The sequence below is a fragment of the Rhipicephalus sanguineus genome, chromosome 1 (assembly GCF_013339695.2).
Source record: "Rhipicephalus sanguineus isolate Rsan-2018 chromosome 1, BIME_Rsan_1.4, whole genome shotgun sequence".
Lineage (NCBI taxonomy): Eukaryota > Metazoa > Arthropoda > Arachnida > Ixodida > Ixodidae > Rhipicephalus > Rhipicephalus sanguineus.
In genome coordinates, this window is record NC_051176.1 from 232600825 (window position 1) to 232621078 (window position 20254).

A 20254-nucleotide genomic window follows, 5' to 3' on the forward strand; every position below is an offset into this window, starting at 1 on the left:
GGCAAAGTTTAATAATGCATACTGCCTCATACAATTTCTTGCAAACATTTCATATAGAAAAAATGTCGCAGCATTGTATGAGTCAAAATTCTAGTGACACAGAGTTTGACACCTAGTCACAACATATTTTCTTGGCGAAAAAGCACTTCTGGTTCCTGTTTTCACAGCACCAAGCTAATGCTGTCACAATGCTACTGGTAGCACTCACCAGTTAATATTAACACTTTTTACACGTGTGCACAGTTTCAAGCAATATTGAGTTCTTCACTTAGAGAGCAATCAAGGGTGTCTTTAGGACTGAATCAACATTCATGCATGTTACCCTCGGTGTACGCACAAAACCTGACAAATCTTTCAGCCACGTGGCTAAGTACCGTTAGTGCATGATTAACAAGATATTTTTGGGCTACTAGTTGGTTTATACTTGCAGTAAAACAGTGCCAGCAAAAACAAGGGACCAGATGAAGAGCAACATCCTGTGTACGTGTTGTTCCTCTTTGTTTGGTCCCTTGTTTTCACTGGCGCTGTTTTACCGCAAGCATTTTACCCCTCACATGTCCAATGATCACTGTAATGGCTTTTTCAATGAATTTTCATTAACATACTCTACCAGATATAGCTGTAGTAACATCACTATGAAACCTAACATTTTTCTTTGTCGCTTTCAAGGATTCCTATAGTTCCTTGTGGTTGCAGTGATGGAGTTTCTCTTTCTTCCGTGCCAATTCTATGCACACAGCTTTGTTTAGCTTCTGGGGTAATTAGTACTCATAGTTGTCAATCTTCAACATTGTTTTACACTATCGAGTCTGCACAGCCTATGTCTATAAAAGGGGTATGTAGATGATGTGGGAATGGGTCAAATGATGGCATTTTCCAGCTGTCAAAAAATAATTCCATGTCATTGCAACCCCTTTGCAGCAGGGGAGCTGGGCATGAATAATCTTAAAGGCATGCAAGGAAACATGCTTGTTATTAACAAGATTGCAGAGTATATGGCCATTTATCATGATGTTAAAGTGTTTGTTGCAATTTCTGCGGCAGTATTTCAAAGGACTGTCAACTCCACCTTTGAGTAACTCTTTCAGGCCCAAATTAATTATTTTGAATGTAAGCAACTGGTTTTTACATTTGAGATGTGCATGATCATGGTAGTCCAAAAAAAGTAAGAAAATCTTTGCTCACACTTTTAAATGAAGAGTAATTAAAGTTCAAAATTATTTAATAATATTTCCATTACTTTTACTTACTAATTTATTACTTAAAAAGTTATTTGGATGTGATAGCATAATGCCCAATAGCCAAAATACAAATTTTCGACACAGAACTAAAATAAATGCCTTATCTATGCACGGTGAAAGAAGCTGCCTCAGCGAAATGTGCAATTGCTTCTGCAGTTTCTTTGTTCAAACATGACCTCATTTTGTTGTGTGTACCAGGTTGGCACCATATGTAGAGCGGATACTAAATATGCACTCTTGGGGAAGAACAGCACTTTATCAGATGCTTGCTGACTGACCTACAGAATTGAGGATTCCAGTTGGAATCATTGGGCCTGGAAGGTTGAATAGCCTGGCTTTCCAAAACTGCATTTGCTTTTTGCCTAAACATGTCTTTGTAACCGAGACAATTGCAATGAATAATATATCTGTAGGACTTACAGACGTTTATAACGGTAGAGTCCATGATTGAATAGACTTAATGTCCGTGGATAAGTAGGACTATTACTATCATTTCCATCTTAAAATTGTTTTACAGCAGCTCCCATCTTTCATTCCACAATGATGACAGGATGGAGCTTGTGCACTATTTTCAATATTTTTTTTATATCCTGTTGCCATGAAGGCTTTTACGTGTCTATTTTAGCAATGAACTTCTAAGTAGACAATAGTAATATGCTGGTAACATACAGAAGCTAGTCAGAAATTTGCACTACACATTTATTATATTCTTTGCTCCCAAATCTTCAAGAGCCGCTTTGGCCATATGGGATAAATCTATATATATATATGTTAGGCTTCTTCCTTGCAACAGTAGAGACTCCCGTAGAAAACAATCCTAAAGATTATTAATGCTGCTGGAATATGATCCAGAAGAAAGCCAGATACAAGTAGAGGTAGTTCGGGCAATCTTGAAACAAGCGTCTTGGAGAGACTTGTAAAAAAAAATTTTAAATAAAACAGTCTTTTGTTTGCACATCAAGTACCTTTTCTTGACACTAGCACCTCTCCAAGAGGTAATCTCCGAGCTCATGACCATTGAGAGTGGCACAAAGCATGACTGCAGTGGTACAAAAAGTGTATGCCCAGAGTCTACAATATAAGCAGTTGAAAGATGTACACGTGATTTTGCTTTGGCAAGCTGCCATGGCTGGAATTCGTAGAGCTTTCAGTATCCAAGTCTCGTGAGTGGATGCAGCACATGCTGACTTAAGGGTATTTTTGCTGAACATCATTGCTGTATTCTACACCTGTTATATAACTTTGTATTTATGGTAGTCTTCTTTCTTACAGATGGTTCAGTAACAGTGGAGGACAGCATTGAAGAAGTAGCGGCACAGTAGAAGTGGTGGACTTTTTTTTACATGCTTATGACATTTGATTCCATAAGCAGCCTGTTGGAATATACAAGAGCCATGGATGCAGAACAAAAGATGGTGCAGCTTTTAGCCATGATGTCATGTTCACATGCTGGGACTTCTAATGCAGTTTCATTCCTCTAGTCCATGCACTAAGCCTGCTTTGCCTGCATGCGCTTAAAGAGATATATATGTAATATACAGACCACTGTGCTGCAGTGTAAGAGAACAATAAATAAATGAAATGTGCAGATGCTTAACTGTCTTTACACTGAAGCAGAACACCTTATAAGTACAGCCCCTAAGTCCTTTCCCATTATGGGAGTACCTTCTCAATTACCCCCCCTTTTTCCCTTTGCAGATGAATGCACAGCATGAAGTTAAGTGTCAGTGAACTGAAACTGTTTAAAGCACAGAAAATTGCTTGAGTGTTCCTAGCTTATGTGGAAAGCAAGGGCAACAGCAGGAATAAGAAAAAAAAACAGAACAAAACTGATACTGACCTGTGCTGTAGGAGTTGTGCAAATTACTATAAGGAGTGTACATATGGTGCCCAGTGTCCATGCTGCACACTGCTGGAAGCATCTATTCATTAGGTAGTACTGGTCACTCTCAACTATACTGACGGGTAAGTTTCGAGTATTTGGTTCCCAAATACAAACTCCTTCATCCTTTCACCCAGTAAAAGAAAAATGGCAAGAAATGCCAAATACTGGGTCCAGGCATGCTTCAGGACTTGCCAAACCCCAGGGCGATACCTGTTGAGTGATGTCAAGAAACCAAGGTGCTGTGCATCGACGTTTAGTACAACATATTTCAAGGAGCAAGTAGTGGTAATAAGCAACCCCTCATTCAATCTTCCACAAACTCCACGAGTGACACATACAGGGTGTTTCAGTTAAGAAGCACCAAGTATTAAAATATAAGCATAGGCGCTACGCGTCTCCAATTAGTGCAGTATTGTTCTGAGCCACATAGAGCACGTCAGAATACTTTTTCCTATCTGCAAAGCTCTGCAATTAACAAAGATTGCTTAATGTACTTTTTAAATAGTAACTCTAGAGAAAAATCTTCAATACAAAAGTTGTAACACTTGTTCAGAAACATCGAATTTGTCAACCTATGGTAAGATAACTGCCTGCTTTATTTTTTTCCGGCCTTTCTTTAAAAAGCATGCAAATATTAAAAAATACCACGTGACTGTCGTCTAATGCGCGGTGCTTTTAGTGCCCTCAAATGCAAGTTGAATGAATTATGAAAGGCTCCTCCGCGCATGAAGGCCCATTCAGCAGGCTATTGGGAACTATGATGGACGCTAAATGATGGCAGGGGTGTACACTCTAAAATGAAAAAAATCTACGAAAGAGCAGCCGCCACATGTGAGTGAATTTTTTATCTCGGTCCTTCATCACACTGTCACCCTCGCCCCTTTTAATGTGCTTCTTCATTGGTGTGAGAAGAAGAGAAAAAATGCCAAAGCTGCATAAAATGCTGTCTATGGTCTCGCGGCATTTGCTCCGTGGCTGCCACTTTTTCGTTGAGTTTTTTTTTGTTGTTGTTGAAATGGTTTCTCCTTGCGTCGCTTAATGTCCATCGCAGTCACCGATAGCCTGTTCAATCGATGTCCGTGCGCCAAGCAGCCTTTGATAATTCGTTCAACTTACATTTGAGGGCACTAAAAGTGCCGTGCGTTAGGCGGCAGTCACGTGGTATTTTTTAAAATTCACGCACTTTAAAGAAAGGCCGGAAAAAAATTAAGCATGGGAGTCGTCTTATCATAAATTGAAAAATTTGATGTTTCTGAACAAACGCTACAACTTTTGTATTCAAGATTTTTCTCTACAGCTATTATTTAAAAAGTTCATTAAGCAATTTTTGTTAATTGCCGAGCTTTGCGGGTTGGAAAAAATATTATGACGTGCTCTATATGGCTCCGAACAATACTGCGCTAATTGCAGATGTGTAGTGCCCATGCTTCACTTTTTACTCTTTGGTGCTTTTTATCTGAAACGCCCTGTATAGCATCCATAACGGCTGCCTAAAGCACACAAACAGTGCAAGGGAAGCTGGAATGACTGCACGTGCGCATACAGGCTGCCAGGTAGACAGGGCATCGCCACTAATCATTGCCATGCGCTATGCACAGCTTCCTCTTTCTGGTGATTCTGCCCTACAACAGAAGAACCACAATAGCCACAAGGCTGTGAGGCAGAACTGTTCTTTACCCTGTGACAAAGCAACCGCCACCATGCAAAGAAAAATATGCACTTGTTCACCATGTTGCTGGGTAGAATCGGCAAAAAGAGGGAGTTGCACATGGCTATGACCGCAAGTGGCGGCATTCTGTCCACCTAGTAGAGCATGCTTGCTAATGTCAATATTCCAGCTGCCTCTGGAAAGCAACACCAAGGGTTTGGCTCAGAATCACACCGCTCCTGCACTCTAGACAACCATGATGCGGTTGCACCACTTGCACAATTCATAGCAATGTATCAATTGAATTCCCTGCAGATGTCAAGATGGCCATTCACATTAATGATGCCATTTCTTTACAAAAGAAAACCACTTGCCAATGATCTCTCTTGTTAATAATGGCAATGTGCAGCAGTCCGTCACGAAATCGAGCAATCTGAAATGGCAGCATTTGATGATAAGATTATGCAATACATTTAAATTCTTAGCTGTAGTGCAATTAATATATGTCAGTGAAAAATGTAATGACCAACGAAATTCTGATGTGCTAATGCAGTAAGTGTAGCAAGGTGTGAAAGCTTTTATAAAAAAAAGTCACTCTTTCTCTTCACGTTACCTGCTTCCTATACTGTTAAGATTGAATTCCAAGTTGAAGAAAAATTAACTGAAATTTTTGCTGACGGCAACAGTTCAGTAAATAACAAGCAGCAGATACTAATAGATAGACTTAAATTACTACATGTGATGTATACATAAGGATACCACAAAATCTCTACTGGGTACTTGATCCTCAGTTTGGCCAGGAAATGCGTAGCATTTGAGGCAGCCCTCCATGTACTTTGAACATTGGATAGCTGCGTTGTCACTGCAAAGCAATGAAATAGATCGCATTAAAAAATGATGTTAAACATGCATAGAAAGTACTCACCATTTCGTTTTGAGTACTCATGTAGAATGTAGTCGAGGCTGAATGAATACATGCTAGAACTGTCCTGTTTGATGATGGAATGCTGAAAACCAACAAATCATTCTTTTTTTAACTTGCTAAAGCTGCATCACTTTGCCATAAACATAAGCCAGAGTTTCAATATGGCAAGTGTACGTGCTGTAGACAAATACCTCAAAGCGGCTGTCATGTGACCCACGTCGTAGCAGTTCCTTCTGATGAAGTCTCAATTCTGCTGTAAGTGAAAGTTCCGAGCCGGAAATGCTGGAGGAGTGGTCTATAAAAGCTAGCCCCTCATATGAGACCCTGGTGTACGTCTGTAAGTTGAGAAGGCGTTAAATGAGGCTATAGGCCATGAGTTTGCTCTTTAAAAAAAGGGAACTTCACCTAATAACATCGTCCATACTTTCTTCCTAAGAACTTCAGCGAAAGTCACAAAACTGTGGAATCTATCCTGTTCGCTTATGCTAGAGGGCACAGCAACAGTTGTGTACTACCATGTGTTTCTCAGGTGGATCCTGAATTGTGCACATGAAAGCAGTATGTGCAACACAAACTGCTGCACCTTTCAATTAAGCAATGCTTTGACTGTGCGCAGAAAAATGGCTACTATTAAGAAGTGCTTTTGCCAAGTTCAAAAGTATTTGCTGTAGTGCTCTAGAATGTTCAACTCCCTTTATGCATATATTAGTGCATTCATCAAATGATAAACACTTTCTTTATGCAATAATGAAATTGATTTGGTGTACTCATGCACACTTAAAAACAATACATGGCTTGCACGTGACGTCACCATTGCTGCGGTCCTACTGTGGCAGCCATATTGGTGAACAGCTGCACAGACAAGCCGTATGTACCAGCTATGCGACCACAGTGTTCAGTACGATGGAGCTGACGGAGCCGCACTGACACAGTCGCTTTCTTTTTCGCGAGCCGTTTATTGTGCATCTTGCCGCCGGTTGGCACAAGGCAGCCATTAAATGCGGCGTACTATTAAGAACTGATAGGGCAAGCGTGTTCTCACTATGAGGAAAAGGTGCGGTTGTGCGACAGAGTGGATCCCTACACGCATCGACCCGGAACCGACACAACTTCGAACATCTCCGCCTTCCCAGAAGTGTCTCACGGCGACATCGCGAACTATTTGGTTTTCAGCACTAACCTTGTTGCTCTGGGCGAAATAAAGGCGTACAAGTCAATGGAATCGCACAACTACTTTACCAGCGGCTGGGTAAAGAGCCTGTGTGCAAAGGAGCTTCGCGACTGTAAATTTGGTCGTGCTTGCAGAGCTAAGTTGAATGGTTGATCAAATTGACCCATTCGCCAGCCCTGAGTTATGAAATAGCGGTGCACGAACGCTGCTAAATCAACTAATGCTAATGTTTGCGCTTAGTTTTCATGTGAGTGCAGCGAGCTGCTCACGCAGTAGCGTGTTTTTGGATCGCGCATCCCCTTTGCTTTCCGTTCTGTCCTAAACATAGAGGGATGTATGTACGTGTGTGTGAACGTAGTGCTGAGGGTTTTGTCACTGCATGCGGACCATCATCGAGAGTGAGCTGCATTCGGCCTCCGCTTGCCGCTTTTCGTGATGCTGTTTTTCGCGTGCTTATGTCGCGCAGCACCTGCATGCTTGAAGCTATAGCCGAGCCATAGAGACAGCACCCAGTCTGGGTTCGTCTCGTCGAACAACGCGGGCGGCTTTCCTATGAACACAAGAGCATCGCGTTAATTAGTGTCTTCATATCTCCTCTCTTTTTTGCTTGCCTACTATGAAGTGCACTCCACACACACAAACTTTGGGGTTTTCTTCGTCGAAATGTGCACGCCTTATGTGCGCCAGCCAGGTCATACGACGGTTGGCGCTGAGCATTTTCGTACGCTCGCACTAGCCTTGAATAGCCTTTGGTATTCTAAAGAAGCTCATACTAGTGGGCTGCTTCTTTCTATCGCAGGCTGCGATTATAGCAGCCTACAACTGTGCATATAACGATAGTGGAGGGATAAACTCGCCGGTGCGGCGAGGCAGCGCTGAACAAGGTCTAACTGCCTGTGCACCAATATGGCTGACTCGCTCCGAGCAGTGACATCAAGTGACGTAGGTGCAAGCCATGTATAAGGTCAAAAGAAATTTGAACATCAACAGAGTAGAAGGTAACGAGGCGACCACAGTGAAACGCAAGCATAGCGGTAAGTATCCTTAGTATTTTGTTTCGGTCATGTACTAGAAATTCGCAAGGATAAAATTTCACCCAAGATCTCTTGTGAGAAACTCCTCAATCCAATGAGCACTCCGTTTCCCTATATTGTTGACTTTTTTTTTGTTTTAACGTACTTTTATTTCTTGTAAAACGCTTAAATAATTGTGTTGTGGTGAATCTCTAGCCTAGCACAGCATTGCACTCATAAGCAAATGTAGAACTTACCGCAATCCTACAATCAAATAGAAGAAGGATTTTCACACAAAGCACGTCGAACTTTCTTGGTAGCGGCATTTTAATGCCCAGACTCAGCTCGTCCATTTTCCCATCGTAATCGAAGTCTTCTTCCATATCCTGTTGGGGAAAGCAGTGTGAAATTATGTAACTGCTCTACAGCCTTCAAATGCTTCAACCATCCCGGCAGTGCACTATTTTAACTGAGCTTCGCATGTGAAAGCGACGAACAGCCCGTGCGCAAATCAATAGTCGAGTAACGAGAGTAACGAGTCAGCTTATTTCGAATAACTCCTACTTTTCACAAGACGCACTCACCTCTACAGAGGGCACGCTCAATCCTGTAGCATGAAAGTTTAAGAAAGGGTAAGAACTCCAAAATACGAGTCCCTCGCCACCTTCTAGTACAACTATCAGACGACGTTTGAAGCGAACTTCAGGCTGTTCTTGGTACTGATCTAGCTTCTTCCAGAACCCTGAAAGCCACAAAGCGTGTCAATAAGTAGGAGGTTTACGGAAATTCGCGACAGTAGCGCTCACTGACAAGCTGCTGTCATATGTTGCAGACGAGTCAAAATGTATATGCATCAGCGCTCATTATAAACAATGAGCAAGAACTAGGGGGAAAAAGCAATTATAATACATGCCTAGGTCCTTGTAAGCAAAGATGAATGGAATTACGACTGTTGCAAAGCTTAGAAACACAACAAACACAGTCGCCTTCGAGCATAGGCTTGCTTTATGCTTGCGGTGAACGCCTTCGCAAAATAATGTGTAAACCGCCATTTGTAATTTTGTACACAACAATTGATAGCCACAGCGATGCGATTGGCGAGATGGCACGAGAAAGGCCGACGTAATTATTTAGCTATAAAAACGGCATCAGAAAGCGAAACTGATTTGAGAGTAAAAACCACGTCATTTCATCAATGCGTAGTGTACTGTAGTCATGTTTTAAAGATTCGTGAATCTAGCTTGCAAAGGCGTTGCCTTTGAGATTGGCGTTTGTCATGCGCGTTTGCAAGCTAAGCGGTGCTTCCGGTTAACAGGTACGAATCTTAAAGGCAATAGTTCTAACGCCTGCCTGCGGCGGAAGCGATTGCTGAATACAGAGACACGCCATAAAAATCAAACTTTGGACACCTCCTTATTTCTTCCTAAATTTCAATTTATCCCAATAGTAATACTAAGCTAAATTGCCATGCCTTTGCCGAAGGCTAGGATTGTTTTTCGTTATTTGTCTTGCTATCGTATCTAATAAGTTCGCAAGAGGGAGCCACGGGCACACGAATGAGAAAACCGGTTTTGCGCAGGTGCCGCTGCTGTCCGTAGCCGCGATACCTGCGCGGCAAAGTGTGAAATAACTTTGGCATCGACAAAGCGAAGTTTGCGGAATCGGCAAAGTGAAGATACACTCGCGCGGAATATTGTCGTGCTTCCTTTGTGCAGACGCAAAGCCGTTGTGAAAGGTCTTGGGAGAAAGTTAAACCTTTGTTGAGCGATTTCTGCGCTGTGGCAGTGGTGATCGTATGCGTTACCGAACCGATGCCGGGATTTCCAACGGCGTTAGTGTGTTCGGGCTAGCGCCTTCAAACCGGCGTCCGGTGGGAACCGATTGACGCATTCCAACGCAGCTCCGTTTGATTGCTGTCACGAACATCGCAAGGTGAGTAACTCGATTTCATTTGACCCAGAGAGACTGGACCATCGTGCCTTTAGGCGGAGGCAGGCAGAAAAAAAATTAGTTTTTTTTTTTTTCTGCGTACCTCTTTGTGAGACCTTGTGACCCCGCTACAGGTGGTTAAATAAGCCGCCTTACTACGCAACATTGTTGGTTCCCATCGCGAGATCACTTGTGTTAACATGATGTGAAGCCTGGCCAAGCAGTTTGACCCCACCGTTTATATAATAGTGTGTTCATTCCGCAGTTTTAATCATGTGATAAAGGCGAAACTCAACCACGTTTTTGCTCTCTTCTTAAATGAATGGAGTAAAAACGTTAGAAGGTGAAGAGAGTTAACTACTGTATTCATCTCCTTCAGTCAACGCGGTCTATTAAAAATAACAAAGTTAATAAACCTAGAAAAAGTTGCATCGGATGGTGTCTACAATGCGGCATGTCACTTTCAGAAAACCCTTTCGCGGATTATACTCCTCATAACTTCTTTCGGGGAACTTTATAGTTCTTTGTTTTACGGTACTTACGTTTTTACGTCGTGGTGGCGTCGTTCTGGCATCCAGCATAATCTTGTACCTCACGTTCGTGCCTGCTGTTCTTTATCCATTCTTTGACTTAGGGTGGTGAATCCGAAACAACCGGTGCAGTGTACTCATATGCGACGGTCGCCATGTTGAGCTTATTTAACTAGATTACGACGGACGTCGAGAAAGCCTCGTCTCTGCCCTGTGCTACGTAGGCACGTTTGTTGCACATGTCCGAAGCATTTCTCTGAGCTGAGCCAACAACGTTTTATCTCCAGCGTTCTGCATGAAGTTTCAATTGTTCAGTGCTTCTCTTTGTTTTCACCCCTTCCCTCATTGCGTCGTTCTCGATATCGGAATGCCGCGAGGAGCTCCTTTCGGTACTTCGAATCGCGCGCTGTCGCTGACGGGTGCGCGCAGGCGAATACGCAGGTAACACGGAGGAGGAGGATCCGTCGGCTGGGACATGATTCAGGCGGTATCAAGGTCTCGCGGAGAATTGGCGCGCCGGATGCCACTGGCATGACTCGCAAGGCATCCTTCGTTAGCTTGAGACAGCCGAAGCATGTGCGCTCTCCATGCATTTTAATAGCGGCTCTGTCGCTGGCTTTCTGGCACCGCTGAATTCATGGTGTTCAGTTTCGGGGGACTATAGCAGTGCTTTGATCGCAATACCATTATTTTAGCGGTGCCTCACGTGAAGTGATGAAACGATAAAAAAAAAAATGCGGGGACCAAGGAGAACATCTTTGTATTTTCTCTGCAAATGTGCGACACGCACGTCATTCATATTGCAAGCTTCGGAGGTTGCTTCGGTGAATGTGCACTCTTTTTCATGATCCTGAACGGTCGCGTGTCAGATAAATGGCAAAGCTATGGGTCTGTTCAGTGCCATTGATATGTGGCATTACTGAGCCTATTCAATTAATTTATTCATATGGCCCACTCGGCGTTTTATACGCTTAGAGAGAGCGCCAACGCGGGAAGTGGCATAACCAGGGAAGTTGTTTGGAGGGGGTGGGGGTGGTTCAACCCCCCTGCCCCCAAAATCTTTACATTTTGTATGTATATATATATACATATACGTGCGCACACGCATGGGGTGTGTGTGTCCGACACGCACACAATCACATAATGGGGGTTCGAACCCTCTCCCCCTCCCCCCCCCCTCCCTTGGAAAAGAAAATTAAGATAACTGCTGGTCAGTGGATCGCAGCCGTCTACACTTGTTGCGCGCCAGAGCACTTACTTACTGTTCAGGTCGCCGAAGTCGCAACTGTGCGGATCCTTCAGCTGGTGTTAGATGCAAGTAGAAGCATTTCTCTGCTGAACCGCTCAAACGCAGACGGACTACATGCTTTCTGAGAAGGTGTGAGAGGATGTGAAAGTTAGTAGTGTTTAACTGACCTCTCGATCTTGTGGTGGCAAGTAGGTGATCACGGGCATGAGGCCGGTCTGATCTGGACTAGTCGCCTTGGTCTTCACTCAGGCTTTAGCATAAATGCCTGATAATCTTCTTCGTATATATTACCTATTGAAACGACCAAACTAGAATATGGTTGGAAGTCTATTCTGGGCAGCATTTCTGTTCGACAAGTGAAGCATGGACTATTAACGTTTTTTTTTTAAATCTTCGCGAACTTCACCCAGTTTGTAACGTGCGTGTTTGTCTGTATGCAGCTTCTTCCACGCCGACTTCGCTGGAGATACTGGGTTCGATTCCCAGTGCCGCCGGCACCAATTGCTTGTTCTAATGTGTGTGTGTGAGGGGGGGGGGGGGGAGTGGAAGTATACCCAACCTGGCGCTCGATTAAAGACCCTCTATCTTTAGGTTAGATGAGAAAAAGGCGCTATTTCCTGCCACCCTCGCTGGTGCACAGCTCAACTCCTTGTGTACTTGTACTCTTCCTCGGAAAGGTGTGCTCTCCTTCTCTCTCTCTCTCTCTCTCCGACATTTCGCTCCCCTTCCCCGTCCTCCCCACGACGCGCGCTGCGCCGGGCATGTTGGCCGCGCTCGCTTATTGGCGAATTCCAGTGGCATATTCAGAGCACTTCTTGTAGCAGCTTTTCTGCTCCTTGCGCGCGAGTCTATTCCATTGTTAGATCGAGAGTGCCTCCCGTATCTTTCATTGGCGTATTCGGAGCAGCTCCGCCGTGTGCTGCAGGCATTGGCGTCTTTCGTTATAGAAAACCACTACCCCTCTTTCTACTTTCTTCTGTCTTTCACTTCTACCCTCCCCACCTCCCACAGCGCTGTGCTGTGTTAGCACCCCTTGTGGGTTACAGAAATCCGCGTATTTTACAACTTCAAACTGCTATATCACACTGAATTGGTATAGGCCGCTTTTCATTGAACCTCTTTCACGTACTAATGGTTTGAGGTGAGGAAAATGCGCTAATTACAGCTGCGTATGTCCTCACTGGCAGTACGTTCCCTCCGTCGCCTTTCTTTCATCCATTAAACCTCCTTTTCCCTTGCGTGAGGCAAGCAAACTGAATGTGCACGGGGTTCACCTCAACAGGAAATTTGATCGGGCTAGTTGGTAATGATCCATCATTGTAGGAAGCGCAGCACTTTACCAAGGACGGTTTCCTTCCTTCTTTTTTGCTCCTCCGGCACTGGGTATGCACTACTGTGTAATAAGACTTCGTCATGGCAGCTTTCCTAAGGAGCGTTTTTATGTACGCATGGCTCTCACTCATTCCAGGCTGAGCTTCGGCGTACAAGGCATATCATGCGCGCGAAAATTTTTATCCTGATTGACAGTGGCGATTGAGTAGAGCGGGGTCGAAGTCGAGAAAATTTGCGAATCTTTTCACCACCATATGGGCTCAACGTGATTAGTTCGATAGAGGTCGAATCCTGTGTGATATAAGTTTAGTGATGGTCGCCTTTTCTGCCGCCGTATATGTTCGCTCTGCTTCCTCGAGCCGCGTTTTGCGTAACATAAGGTGGTGGTGCTACTTCACGCCGAAGAATTAGCGGCGAGATTGGACTATAGATGCTCCGCGCGTCAATCTCCCGTCGACGCCCATCCGCAGCGTGTACCGCTCGGCACGCGCTGTGCTCGTTAGTTTGCCCAAGTCGGCCGCTGGTTTTGGAGCACGGGCGCCGACAAGGAGATAAAGGTGAACGAATCGATTAATCGTTCTCGCCGAGTCCTTGACTGTCGATAACGTCGGTAAACCCATTAAAGGTGGGACCCGGTCAGCGCGTACCCTGCCGGTCGGCGCCTGCCATTAATTATACGCTCGGACTCTCTTCACCCGCCCCTGCGCTTACGTCTTCGCGACCGTGGTGCTGCTCTCTACTGTCACGCGCGAGTCGCGTTTCTTCGGCACCCCCCCCCCTTTTTTTTTTCGAGTCGGCTGAAGGGGGATGATCCGCCGCTTCCTGTGTCTGGACGGATGTGCGGCGCGCCGTGTATGACCGTGTTTGATCGCGTGCCTGCCGGGTTTCCTTGTCTGAAAACGGGCGGTAGCTAAACGCACACGAGCCGAAGGCGCGACATATGTTAATGTAGTATGCTTGTTATACGTATATGTCACGACATCGCATTGGTCGCGGCTGCTGCTCTTCCTGTATTTCCTACGAACACCGTTTGTTTATTTGCGACCGGCCTTCGCACTTCAGAATTCTATTTAAAAAAAAAAAAAAGCCGCGCCCACAAAACTGCGTTGTAGCATGCTCCCGTATGCCCCCGCGCTGCAAAACATGCGCTCGTATTCACGTTTAATAACGTTCAACCAATCCTATGGACATATCGTTAGCGAAGCTGGCCAGCAAATAGCAAAGACCACTTACGAGCGAAAAACTTCGTGAATTCGGCCCATGGTGCTCGAGAGACATCGACGACGAAACAGTTCCGCTGCCTACCCGCCGCGGTGGTCTTGTGGTTATGGTGCTTGACTGCTGACCCGAAGGCCGCGGGATCGAATCCCGGCCGCATTTCGATGGAGGCGAAATGCTAGAGGCCCGTGTGCTTATTTGATTTAGGTGCACGTTGAAGAACCCCAGGTGGTCGAAACTTCCGGAGTCCTCCACAACGGCGTCTCTTAATCATATCGTGGTTTTGGGACGCAAAACCCAAACAATTATTATTATACATGTTCCACTGCCGTGACGACTATGATGCGGCGGCAATGAACGAACGGGAGCAGCTAGCTAGCGTGCAACCACTTTATATTCTGTGGACAACGGCGTATATTTGCCACCTTATTATTCGGTTGTCACTGTTCCTCAGCCCGCTCGTGGAGAGTGTACTTGAATGGCGATAGGTCATATCCTGCTGATCACTACTCACGCCGATCGCGGAGCTTATAGTTTGTCAAGAAACGAACTTGGCCATCATGCATTGCGGCGAATTAAAGATAATGATACAAGTCGAGGTTTTACAAAACCACTTCGAACACACCCATCAACTCTAGTTAACGCCCATTAAACACATTCAAATTGCTGTAATTCTTAGTCAGGGCATCATGGGCTCTTACCGTTTTACATCTAGGTCGCAACCAAGCATGACATCCTCTCACAGGCTTTTTCATTTCATTTTTTTTTTCTTATTCTGTAACGTCAATTTTATTTTTTGGTGAATGGAATATCGGGCACAAAGTGAGCTGAAAATGATGATGATGTATGGAGTAGACCTCTGAAAGTAAGCTTGTTTGCTTAGAAATTTCTCGGCCCTCGGTGCCTCCGCGGCAAACGTCCGAAGCGGCATGCAGGCAGCGAATGTTCACGGAAGATCAGAATGCTCGGGTTTTGGAGTCCTGGTAGTGATTTCCCGTCTGTCTGCGATGAATTTCGTGGTTGCCGGCCGCTCCCTGTTTTCTCAGAGACGTTTCGCGCCAGTGCTTCTTAGTCAGAAGCCAAGCAGTTGCGAACCTCCGCATTTATTTGCCTAATGTATAAGCGCGCGGCGGCTTCGCGTATGTTATAACGTCACGCACGCATACATTTAGCGCTTTTCTTTGTATCTCCCTGAATTCTTTCGGTGGCCTGCTCTCAAGGTATGCAAATTCCCAATGCGCCTACTTGTGTCCCGTGGTATCGTGCTTGCGTTTTAGTTTGGGTCTTTTACGTTCGTGGAATGGTAGAAGAACGACTGTCATAGCGCAGCGGATATAAAGTCTACAGACTGTGAACAGGGCCGGTATTTTGTAACGTTATGTTTCATTTTCCATTCGCGGTGCGCCGAGTGTCCGATTCCAGCGATAACGGCCGCGTGCAACTTCTATACGAACGAGCGACGAAGGGCGAAGAGAATTGAAAATGAACATTGGAAAATGGAGGCCCCCGTATATGCACGCGCAAGTGATGAGGGGTTGGATTTAACCTGCAAAGCAACACTGTGTGGCAAACTTGTGTGTATGCATCTGGTTTTGATTTCATAACTATAGGCAAACGAACGTGTTTGGGTCCCGCCCTCGTAGGAACACATGCAACCGCCGCGACCAGCAGTCCCAACTAGCGATCTCGTACTCGGCAGCCCAACTCCATGGCCACCGAGAATCTAGGAACGTTGCGCCCGAGTGACGGCACGCTACTTCGTCGCGTCAGATGAGCCTTGCATTCCCTGGCTGCTTATTCACTGTCGAAGCGTTGTTGTAAACCTGCAGTCTCGCTCTCTTCATGGTGTCATTTCTCTGTTTTGCTGCAGGTCATCACCGACACATCAGTGTGGCTTGAGATGTCAACGTACTGGAATGGCACCTCATTAGCGCTCGCGAGTAATAAGGAACGCGTTCCGTGTTTAGCCGTACTCGCTTTTACAGCGTCGTCCGTCGCATTACATCGCTTTCCGCGGATTCAGAAGATATTAAATGATTCGGTGAGGAGGGGAAGGGCTGCTCTTTGCATGCAGGTGCATGTCGCAGTAAACCCGCCACGGTGGACTAGTGGCTATGGTGCTCGACTGCTGACCCGAAGGTCGAATCCCGACCGCGTTTCGATGGAGACAAAATGCTAGAGGCCCGCGTGCGCTTAGGTCGAAATTTCCGGAGCCCTCCACTACGACGTCCCTCATAATACTATCGTGGTTTTGCGACGTAAGGCCCCCACAATTATTATTATGCGTGTAATAATATTTTCTGGGGTTTTACGTGCCAAAACCATGATACGATTATAAGGCACGTCATGGGAGACTCCGGATTAGTGTCGACCATGTTGCGACCGGGTATTTGTATCAACCTCACCGCTGACTCCAGTTGTCGTGCCGGTGTGTTTGGATCCGCCCCTTCTCGACAACCATGCTGTTGCTACGAGAGGGCAGCGTCGTACCCGGACTCCGTTTGGTAGCGTAGTCGAGTCTCCGGGTTGAGGAACTGATGCTAGCAAGTTGGGAAAACAATAACAAGTTTACTGCCACTTTTCGTACACTCAATTACATAGTTACAAGGAAAGAGTTCAGCGACGAGCGCATTGGATGAGCCTGTTACCGAGGGCTCAGAGCCCCATTTCTCACTCAGCATCGTCGTTTTAACCCCTCAGTTTGGCTCCTCCCTCTTGATGACCACCAATCACACACACGACACCTCCCACCATGGCACAGTCCATTTCACTGTCGCGGAGGGGTCATGGCACACTTGAAGCGGCAAGAGTCCTGCGGTTGTCGACACGCAGGTGGGGGAGAAGCAGAACAGGTTCCTCGTGCTTGCCCATGCAGATCTTTTCCCGACGCAGCGAAAGGGTTGCGCAGACTCCCGTCCAAACATGCCCGTCAGGTGGCTTCGGCAGCGTACCAAGCCAAGCCCAGGTGGTCCATTGTCTCCGGCATCGCCGTCCCAGACTTTGAGGCCGAGATTCTGCCCATTGTTGGTCACTCACTGTCCCAGGAATTTCGTTTCCAGGAAGGATACAGGTGTTCTAGCAGCGGGAGAACACCTCGTCCGCCGATTCTCTTGGTCAGTGCTTCGCCACCGACAGCCGGTCATAACAGCCTCCTCCCTCGCCAGTGGAGAAACGGAGGGCAGCAGCCAACGCTGCTGCTCGAAGGGTCGACGAAATTCGCCACCGTTGAAAGCCCAAAGCTCGACTTCGCTTGAAGCATTGTCTGGTCAGTTGCAACCCAACTTCTGCGGCCTCTCTGAAACTCAACCACATGCAGAGCAAGCACTCGGCCGCCTCCGAGCAAACCAGGCCAAAAGAGGGTTGATAAACAAATTTTCATTATTAGCTTTATACGAAAAGCTGACACTCAAAACTCTCAGGACTCACTTATGCTGAGAAGCCAAACGTGCTACATTACTCAAACACACAAATAGTTGCACGAAAAAAAAACTCATATATCAATTTCAAGACATTGGGAAGAGCACCCCAGACTCGCTTAGAAAGAGCGGCTAAGCGCGTCAGCGTTTCCACTCAAATTTTGCCCTTCTTATCCTTAATGTCGAAAAGATATTACCTAAAAATCAAGCTCCACCTCAGAAGGTGACTGTTCTTAGATGTCGCGGTTTGCAGCCAGGCAAGGGGATAACGGTCCGTATCTACGCTGAATTTGACGCCTCCGAGATTACACTGCAACTAATGAATGGCCCACACAATGCAAGCGCACTCCCTTTCTGAAGCGCAGTACGCCATCTCTCGAGAACTCAATTTTCGGCTCAGGTAGAGCACGGGATGTTCATTACCTTCGTCATCCTTCTAACATTGAACGGCACCTAGGCCTCTATCACTCACATATCTCTGGACCGTGAACTCTCGGTCGAAAACGGGAGCTCGCAAAACCGGACGGTTAATCACTACCGCCTTCACGCTTAAGAAGGCAGCCTCCTTCTTTTCATCTTAGACTACTTTTGCCTGTTCCCCGCGAACAACATCGGTCAAGGGGTGGCCAACGATGAATAAACTCCCGATGCAAAGACTGCATTCCAGCGAGCCCCAAAACGCCCCTTCGTCCGTCTTTGTTTTGGGCCGCGGATAGTCTGCTACTGCTGAGCTCTCAAGCTCACTAGGTTTCCTGTAACCTAGGCCTACGCCGTGACCTAAATAGTCTACGATTGCACCTGCAAACGATCTTCTCATCCTTTACAGTCAGAACCCTATCAAAAGGTTCGACCACGTCACATACCTCTGAACGATCGCTCACGCCGTAACGTTCGGAAACCTTACTGTCCCGCTCATGTGATCACTCGATCATTAACTCCTCACACAAAAAAGAACAAAACATAATGGGATAAACACTGTCTTCTAACAGGTTCATTCGGTTAAAGCTACCTGCCCATGCCAACGCCTCTGATAAAACCCGCTGTGCTCTCCTGAGCGCTTCAATACCTTATTCCTATAGCGTTGCAAAAGACAAAGTACAACTAACCACTTCACCTAATCCCTCTAAGTTCTTCTAAAACCTGATCCTTACGTTACGTTACAACGCACATTGTACAACAACAACAACAAAAAAAAATAACCCCAGGTGCAATACACTTCAAAAGCACCTCAAACATTTGCATTGGTTTTATGCTAAAACCTTGCACCAAATGCCTGTCAATTCCAATAGCGCGTAACGAAAACTGCACCGCTCAGTGCCAAACTCATTTCGGAAACTGATGCAGATATCTCTCCTCAAATGCTTATTCACCCCAAATCGACATGGAAGTGAACGCATACGATATCGCACATAAACCTTTCAAAACTAGAAAAATTACAAGTTTCGCGCGCAAAAAAAAATACCTTCTTCAGAAGTTCATCCTAATGATTAAAGAACTTCGATGCTCTCTTCAGCCTTTACTACTGCGCGGGTTTTCTTCTTAAAACATTACACCGCATCTAGTAACACACAAAAATAAACTGGCTGAATTCTACATTCCTAACAAAAAAAATCAGTAATCCTAGTTTGCCCGCACGTGCAAAATTACTCGAACTGACCGTTCCCCCTTTTCTCAATTAGATTCGCTTGAATCGTACCCGATGGGGCCGCGGTCCAGCCGGCTTTCTAGCTCGCCAGAGGCTACAACATGCACGAGCCAACAGCGGCATTCCACAGTCACTCTTCATTCGGCACTTCGGCCGGCTCCCTTCTGGAAGGCGAATGGAATGCCAGAAACGGGGGGGGAACCCTGTCCATTCTCCCTTTGTTCTCGCCTCCGCGCGGTGCTTTGTTACCCGCCGTACCCTGGTCTTTCGACTTTGACCCAGGTGCTTTCCCGAAACTGCCAATCTCAACCTCGCCTTCCGTAGTGGGAGCGCACCTTGCTTTCTCCCTCTGCGCCTCTCGCGCAGCTTGCGGATGAATGAATGCCTCAATTTAAGTTTCCGCAAACTGTCCGTTGGCCTACGCTTGCGTCTTTCTCGCGCCGGGGTGGGACCTTTCTTAAGCTTACGCTGAGCCGAATGCTTCCGCCGCTTTCCCTTTCTACGATGTCGGCGGACCTCCTTTCTCTCGATGCCTCGATCATCGCTTCGGGTCGCGACATGCGGAGTTGTGCAGCTAGTTGGTGCTTGTGCTACACATTCTTTCTCGCGCAAGCCTTTCGATTTCTCCGCCACGTCGGACGGTAGGGCCACAGCATCTGTCTCAACACTGACAAAATCTGAAACTGGGCCCTCTCCGATGGCATCGCTGCACCCCTGAACCGTCGCGTCTTTGCTAAGGTTGGCCGCCCCGCTAACCGTGTCTACTTTTGACGGTTCCGAAACGTCCGCCGAACGCTTTCGCCTCTTTCTTTTTCTGCGCTTTCGGCAAACATTCTTTCTCACGACGCTTTCATCCTCGCTTCGGGTCGCGACATGCGGAGCCGTGCAGCTCGTTGGTGTTTCCGCTACACCTTCCATCTCGCGCATACCTGAATTCTCCGTTACGTCGGACTGTCGGGCCAAATTATCTGCGTCAACGCCGATAAAATCTAATGCTGTGCCCTCACCGACGGTATCGCCTAACCCTTGAAGCGTCGCGTCTTTGCCATTGT

At 46.2% G+C, this 20254-nt stretch overlaps 3 protein-coding genes across 3 annotated transcripts in view; 2 read left to right on the top strand and 1 right to left on the bottom strand.

Annotated features, from left to right (window-relative positions):
* Positions 1–2827, top strand: part of LOC119374530 (dysbindin protein homolog) — a 26484-nt gene extending 23657 nt beyond the window's left edge. Inside the window, exon 9 of the mRNA XM_037644669.2 lies at positions 2514–2827. Within this exon, the coding sequence (XP_037500597.1) occupies positions 2514–2563 (50 nt within the window). The 3' untranslated portion in view covers positions 2564–2827. The remainder of the gene's footprint in view (positions 1–2513) is intronic.
* Positions 2623–8959, bottom strand: LOC119374520 (transmembrane protein 231). Its single transcript, XM_037644659.2, has 7 exons — positions 8797–8959; positions 8468–8625; positions 8141–8269; positions 5891–6034; positions 5700–5781; positions 5534–5636; positions 2623–3336 (listed from the first exon to the last, which is right to left on the bottom strand). Exons 1-7 carry the CDS (start codon positions 8933–8935, stop codon positions 3195–3197), a joined length of 897 nt encoding a protein of 298 aa, XP_037500587.1. The 5' UTR covers positions 8936–8959; the 3' UTR covers positions 2623–3194.
* A 565-nt stretch (positions 8960–9524) lies between these two features.
* Positions 9525–20254, top strand: part of LOC119374539 (CD109 antigen) — a 200298-nt gene continuing 189568 nt past the window's right edge. The window contains exon 1 of the mRNA XM_037644681.2: positions 9525–9815. The gene's annotated coding sequence lies outside the window, so the exon portion shown is untranslated. The remainder of the gene's footprint in view (positions 9816–20254) is intronic.

Bases quoted from the DNA above. Each gene is read 5' to 3' on its own strand.
- LOC119374520 (XM_037644659.2), bottom strand. From the start codon at position 8,935: ATGGCGGTTTACACATTATTTTGCGAAGGCGTTCACCGCAAGCATAAA. The intron at 5,637-5,699 runs GTGAGTACTTTC...ATTGCTTTGCAG, and splicing joins TGAGTACTCAAAACGAAATG to TGACAACGCAGCTATCCAAT. The intron at 3,337-5,533 runs GTATCCTTATGT...ATCACTCAACAG, and splicing joins TACCCAGTAGAGATTTTGTG to GTATCGCCCTGGGGTTTGGC.